Here is a 6,457-nt window from a genome sequence, read left to right as displayed (position 1 = left end):
CCAAGGCCCTTCTACCCATATTGCTCAGTTTGGCTGGGCAGCTAGAGTCTTGGTGGTTCCAAACTTCTTCCATTTAAGAATGATGGAGGCCACCATGTTCTTGGGGACCTCCAATGCTGCAGAAATGTTTTGGTACCCTTCCCCAGATCTGTGCCTCGACACAATCCTGTCTCGGAGCTCTACAGACAACTCCTTCAACCTCATAGCTTGGTTTTTGCTCTGACATGCACTGTCAACTGTGGAACCTTATATAGTTGTGTTTGCCTTTCAAAATAATTTACAACCAATTGAATTTACAACAGGTGGACTCAAATCAAGTTGTAAAAACATATCAAGGATGATAAATGGAAACAGGATGCTGTTCAATTTCGAGTCTCATAGCAAAGGGTCTGAATTATTTTATTTGCAAAATATTCTAAAAACCTGTTTTCGCTTTGTCATGATGGGGTATTGTGTGTAGATTGATGTGAGAAAAAATAATGTAATACATTTTGAAATAAGGCTGTAAAGTAACAAAATGTGGAAAAGTCAAAGGGTCTGAAAACTTTCCGAAGGCACTGTATGCTGCCATGGTCCAACGGCAATGCATTTGTTTGATAGAACAGTTCACATGACTACAATCATTTAATAAAGGTACTTTATTCCCCATTTAACAGTTTTCAACTCCCTTTGAATTGGCCTTTATCATACAGTATTTATATTTCTTTACAATTTTGTTCTCATTTCTCTCTGGTTTCTACTTCCATTCACCAATAACCAGTGTCACATTCTGTCGTCCAGGTTGCTCAAGACATCTATTTTCCCCATCTCTGACTAATGTAATTATACCCTTTTGCTGCACCTTTTTTTTCACCCGTTTATCTTGATTATAAAAGTCAGTTCATCTACTTTTCTGTCTCGTGATGATTTCATGAAGGGAGTCGTGCTGCTCGGAACCTTTGTGAAAGTGCTTACTCAACGTCTGACGTGGGAGAGGTAGGCAAACTTCTGACTAAATGATGAAGGGGGAAACATTGTCTGTTCACAGGTTTTTGTTCCAACCCAACACTAAAACATCTGATTCAAATGATCCGACTGATCATGCGATTCAATCCAGAGTAGTTAGGACCTGGTGTGTTAGTGCTGGGCTGGAATAAAATCCTGCGTACACGGCTCTCCAGGACCAGGCTCTTGGCCATCTACCCTGTTCTTGACCTACAGCTCTGGTCACGCCTCCCCCATCCACGCCCTCCTTGCCTGGGCCCTCATGGCCGAGTTCTGCGGCGGCCCCAGCTGCCTCACTTCCACCCTGCCCTCCACCCCACGGCTACAGCGCCCCAGGTGGGCCATGTATCTCTGAGCGTGGGCACCACGGTGCCAGGTGCGTAGCTGGGAGTCATGTTTCTGGTGGGCGAACAGCTCTGTCTCGTCCAGGTGAGGCTTGAGGTGCACGCCCTGCGCACGCTCCTGCCAGTGGAAGAGGAAGAGCTGCCGGGTGCTCTTCCTCTGGCCCCAGCGCGTGGCGGTTCTCAGAGCTGTCATTCCCTCAGCGTCCTCCAGTTGGTGTGGGGCACCGCGCACCAGTAGCTCCTGGATGGACTGCAACTGGCCCTGGGCGGCTGCCGCGTGCAGGGCCCCGCGCCCCAGCGGAGTCTGGCCCTTAACGTTGGCCCCTAGATAACAGGGTCAAGTTTGTTAGGCGGACAGAAAGAAAACGGACTGAAACAAGGAGAGACTGCCTTGACTTCTGCCAAACGTTTTCGTGACCGAATTAATATGACACAGATATTGCCAGCGAACCAGAAAAACCCTGTATCTCCCCCAAAAAATAATCTTCAGGAATTAAAAATAATAAATCCTTTTTTTCAGACCTATTTTTATTTATTAATCGAAGTTCAGAAGGCATTTTTTAATTATTTATATTAGTCCTAGAGAAATATTTTTTTCACAGAGCATGGAGGGGGGTCACACAAAAATCTGAGGGGGAACAAAGTATGTGAGGATGGCTGGGGGGTGGTATGGTAGCATAATTACAAGGTTATGTTATAATATTGTTTATGCAATGAATGGTTGTTTTATGCAATATTTCCGAGTTTTTAGATAGTTCTCATCTGTCTGTGTGAACTGAGAGGAGCCTAAAAACCTACAGCTGGCATTCCAGAGATATGATGTGGTCGGTGTAAGCGAGATAGCCTGGAAGAGTTTAGAACAATCCCTTATTGTTCTAATCATCCTGGCATCTGGGAAACTAAGCCAAGGTGGGGTTAAAACAACACCCCCTGTGCAGATGACCACAGGTTAAACCCAAAGTGGCTTATGGTGCCCCCCAATCTGCATGGGAGGGGTGGAACCAGCCATGACTAATCATTCTTAGTGTCAGCTATATAAAGAGCTCTGCATTTCTGTAAAGGTTAGGCTCCTCGGCCCAACAGTCAAGAGTGTTGGGTTGACTAGTCTCATTATTTCAATAATTAATCGATATTGAGTAAAGACGATTGTTTGAAAAAATGACAAAGTCTTTCTCACTTGATTAGAATATTCCACGACAGTAGTCCGGAAGGGGGCTAGCTCCCCCGTCCATAAATTGGAGAGTTTAGCTTTTTCAAACACTTGAAACTGCTTTTTTTCTGCAATCCACAGCCATAATCATTATGGCTAATACCATGTAAAAAAAATAGCAAATCAATATGTTTTTGCATATCTAAGCATAACTCTTGAGCTGTCTGTATCCTCCTGACTGGTGGTTCTTTTTTTAACCTCTCTTGGGTAGGGGGCAGTATTTTGAATTTTGGATGAATGAGGTGCCCAATGTAAACTGCCTGTTACTCAGGCCCAGAAGCTAGGATATGCATGGTAGAAAACACTCAAAAGTTTCCAAAACTGTTAAAATAATGTCTGTGAGTATAACAGAACTGATATGGCAAGGAAAATCCATCCAGGAAGTGGCATTCTTTTGAATTGAGTGTTTTTCCATTGAAAGCCTACCATATAAACGGATGGAACCTAGATTGCAGTTCCTATGGCTTCCTTTAGATGTCAACAGTCTTTAAACATTGTTTCAGGCTTTTATTCTGAAAAAACCTTTTCTGAGTGGTTGGTCGAATGAACAAGAGCTTTTTGCGTGCACGACCGGGAACGAGCCCTCCGTTCTTTTTCCTTTGTATTGAATACGCTATTGTCCGGTTGAAATATTATCGATTATAAAGACAATAGACAACCTGAGGATTAATAAAAAAACATTGTTTGACATATTTCGACAAACTTTACCGGTACTATTTGGATCTATTCGTCTGCCTGTTGTGACCACCTTTGAGCCAGTGGATTACTGAACAAAACGCGGCAACAAAACGAAGTTCTTTGGATATAAAGAGGGACTTTATCAAACAAAATGAACATTTATTGTGTAACATGGAGTCTTGTGAGTGCAACCATATGAAGATCATCAAAGGTAAGTGATTAATTTTATCGCTATTTCTGACTTTCGTGACTAATCTACTTGGCTGGAAAATGTTTGTATGCTTTTGTAAACAGGGCGCTGTCCTCAGATAATCGCATGGTATGCTTTCGCCATAAAGCCATTTTTGAAATCTGACACAGCGGCTCGATTAACAAGAAGTTAATCTTTAAGATGATGTGTAACACTTGTATGTTTTATGAATGTCTATTATGAGTATTTCTGTATTTCGCGCTCTGCAATTTCACCGGATGTTGTCGAGGTGGGACGGTAGCCCATTAGAAGTTGATGAAGTAATATGCTACTCTGCATTTCTTCCTAAAATCTGGGTAAAAGATTGAAATGAATACGAGTCTTATTCAGTACAGTTAGTTAGTGCTTGCTTTTCTAATGTTTACCAACCTTGCCAGCAGGCATGCCAGCTAAGATAGTTAGACAAGCTAGCTACTCTTACTTGACTGATAGGCTGAATTGGCTTCTTGGTAGTTGGGAGATCGGGAACCTATCTGTGCTAGCTAAAGCCAACTTCATAAAATTGCTAAGTGGCTAGTAGTATTACAGAGAGTATTACATGTTTTTTTGTTAAATATCTGAGGGGGCACCTGCCCCTGTGCCCCCTATGGGCATCATGCCTCTGAGAGGGATGTCTAGATTCAATTTATGTAAAAAATATTTATCAAAATCACCCCAATTGAGATACAAGGTTTTTCCAGTGCGCCGGTGATATCCAGATGTTTTGCCTCTGCGGTTGTGGGTACCTTGTTGGAGCAGGAAGCGGACAGCGGGCATGTGTCCACGGTGGGCACTGATGAACAGAGCAGAGAAGAGACGGTGAGAGAGCCAGGAGGGAGCTCCACTCATACAACCCATAGCACTGAGATGGGAGGAACGTGGCGCTGCTGGTTTGGACATCACACTCTTGAGCTACATGAAATAAAGAGAAAATAGTCATTTTTATGTGTGAAAAGTTGATGGGAAATGTTCATCCTAAAAAAAGGTAAGAGTGAGATAAATAAGGTCTACAGGTTGTAATAGCAGCTGTGAGTTGCTGTTTAGATGTGCAGTATTTACAGGCTAGCCACATTAGATCAAATAAGGAGGTGGGTCTTTCAGCAAGTCTGGTAAAGAAATGAAGTATTGCTATTAGGTGATGATGTTTTTAACCTTTATTTAACTAGGCAAGTCAGTTAAGAACAAATTCTTATTTACAATGACGGCCTACCCCAGCCAAAAACCCTAACCCGGAAGACACTGGGCCAATTGTGCGCCTCCCTATGGGACTCCCAAACACAGCCGGTTGTGATACAGCCTGGAATCAAACCAGGGTCTGTAGTGACATTTCTAGCACTAAGATGCAGTGCCTTAGACCGCTGCACCACTCGGAAGGCTCTTTTTTTACTATGATCAATAATGTACTGTAGACTATTCTAGGTTTCTCTTTCATGCCACATCACCTTGAATACATCCCCAGTAGCTGCAGCTATCACAAGCTCAGCCCATCCATCATAAGGCCAGATCATCAGGGTGACAGTAGTTCCAGGGACGATGTCATTACAGTGAATAGTGGTGTCATCACATAGGTCACCTGTTGGGTAGAGAGAGTATACATTAGGTCTGGTCAGAGAAGCACATCATTAGATAATTAGTCTGACTGGAAAACACCCTCAATAAAATGTTCACCATGATGGGCCTGTCACTGCTAGCCTACGTTTGAGATTTATAAGGTCCGTGATTCTAACTTCATTAAACCCAATAAAAATCAATGGATACATATCTAATCAATTAATCAACAACAACTCCCCATTTCTCATTAAAATATGTCAACAGTTAAACCAGCAAATGAGATGAAAGGTTTTACCATTATCCAGGTAGCATACTCTCTGGAAGTCTGTGGGAACCCCAACCACTAATTCCATGGCGTTTTTTAGCTCTCTGATTCTCATATTGTGGTGGCAGTCGGGAACAACGAACATCTCTCCCGTTTCACGCAGCCTGGCACCAAGACTGAACTTGACTTTCTTCGACGGGTCACGGTAAACTGCACTTTTGGGTCTCGGTACACTCTTCAAGTCGATGTCGTGGTAAATCATCGCACTTTTGGGTCTCGGTACCTGAAGTGAAATCCTCTTCGTTGAGGTGTAAAAATATGCCATTGGATTGCTCATAGAAAGGCGCTCAATATTTTTTGCAGACTGCAAAGGGTTTAGAATTCGAAAATAATTAATTAATGAATTCTCTTCAGTTTGGAATGTTGTCTATTACTGTTGCTATAGTGATATACGTTAGAGTCCTATTGTTGCGCTTTCGGTTCATGTGCGACAATTACATACACACAGTTGAACAAATCTAATGTTACTTAGTATCAGTTTAGTTATATTGACTTGGAAATACCTGGTATATTATGGTCAGACATTTTTTTATGGATTTGCGACAGCAGTCCCACTTTAAACTCTGTACAACTTGATTCGGACTTTGTAACGTGATTGGCTTAGCAATCACATTTGAAATAGGTTATATAGTTAGTAGTGATTTTTAGGTGAGCGAGCGCAAGTTTGACCTCATAATTTCCTCAATCAAAGTGTTAACCACTGGTTTTGAGCCACACCTACTTAGCTAAAAATAAATTAAGAAATAATAATAACGTTATCTATAATATGTTTTGGTGCCTGTTTTGCATGTTAATTTGTCATTAATACGCGTCACATATCAGTTGGCAAACAACGTAAAAAATATATATATAATATTGAGTTGATAAAGCCACATACAAACATGGCCTCTTTTTGCTTTCTTGTAAGTAAGTAAGTAAGTAAGGCAGCTCCGAAATGCAGGTGTTTCAGCCTAGCTCAGTGCTTTCTGTGGTGGTGGGGCAGCCAGCAGAAAATACAGAGCGTAGGGGTTGGTAATGTTCTCTAGTTGCTCCGTGATTGGCTCAGTGTTCTGTCACTCATGTGGACAATACATCACCACAACATCTACAGGAAGAGGTCAAATGTTCAAGCCCCTTTGGGTGCTGCCATGGATTTA

General features: G+C 42.2%; 1 protein-coding gene across 1 annotated transcript; it reads right to left on the bottom strand.

Annotated features, from left to right (window-relative positions):
* Positions 1-623: 623 nt before the first annotated feature.
* On the bottom strand, positions 624-5,681 carry LOC139536320 (ankyrin repeat domain-containing protein 60-like). Its single transcript, XM_071336757.1, has 4 exons — positions 5,292-5,681; positions 4,888-5,018; positions 4,192-4,357; positions 624-1,652 (listed from the first exon to the last, which is right to left on the bottom strand). The coding sequence occupies exons 1-4, from the start codon at positions 5,596-5,598 to the stop codon at positions 1,207-1,209; spliced, it is 1,050 nt and encodes a 349-aa protein (XP_071192858.1). The 5' UTR covers positions 5,599-5,681; the 3' UTR covers positions 624-1,206.
* Between the last annotated feature and the right edge of the window lie 776 nt (positions 5,682-6,457).

The sequence above is a fragment of the Salvelinus alpinus genome, chromosome 12 (assembly GCF_045679555.1).
Source record: "Salvelinus alpinus chromosome 12, SLU_Salpinus.1, whole genome shotgun sequence".
In the NCBI taxonomy this organism is placed as follows: Eukaryota; Metazoa; Chordata; class Actinopteri; order Salmoniformes; family Salmonidae; genus Salvelinus; species Salvelinus alpinus.
The sequence above is the reverse complement of the archived record's forward strand: the minus strand, read 5'-3'. Positions and strand labels throughout refer to the sequence as shown.

Coding starts and splice junctions, on each gene's coding strand:
- LOC139536320 (XM_071336757.1), bottom strand. CDS start 5,598: ATGAGCAATCCAATGGCATATTTTTACACCTCAACGAAGAGGATTTCA. Junction 4,358..4,887: donor CTACTGGGGATGTATTCAAG/GTGATGTGGCAT, acceptor TATTTCATGTAG/CTCAAGAGTGTGATGTCCAA. Junction 1,653..4,191: donor CCGCTTCCTGCTCCAACAAG/GTACCCACAACC, acceptor CCTGTTATCTAG/GGGCCAACGTTAAGGGCCAG.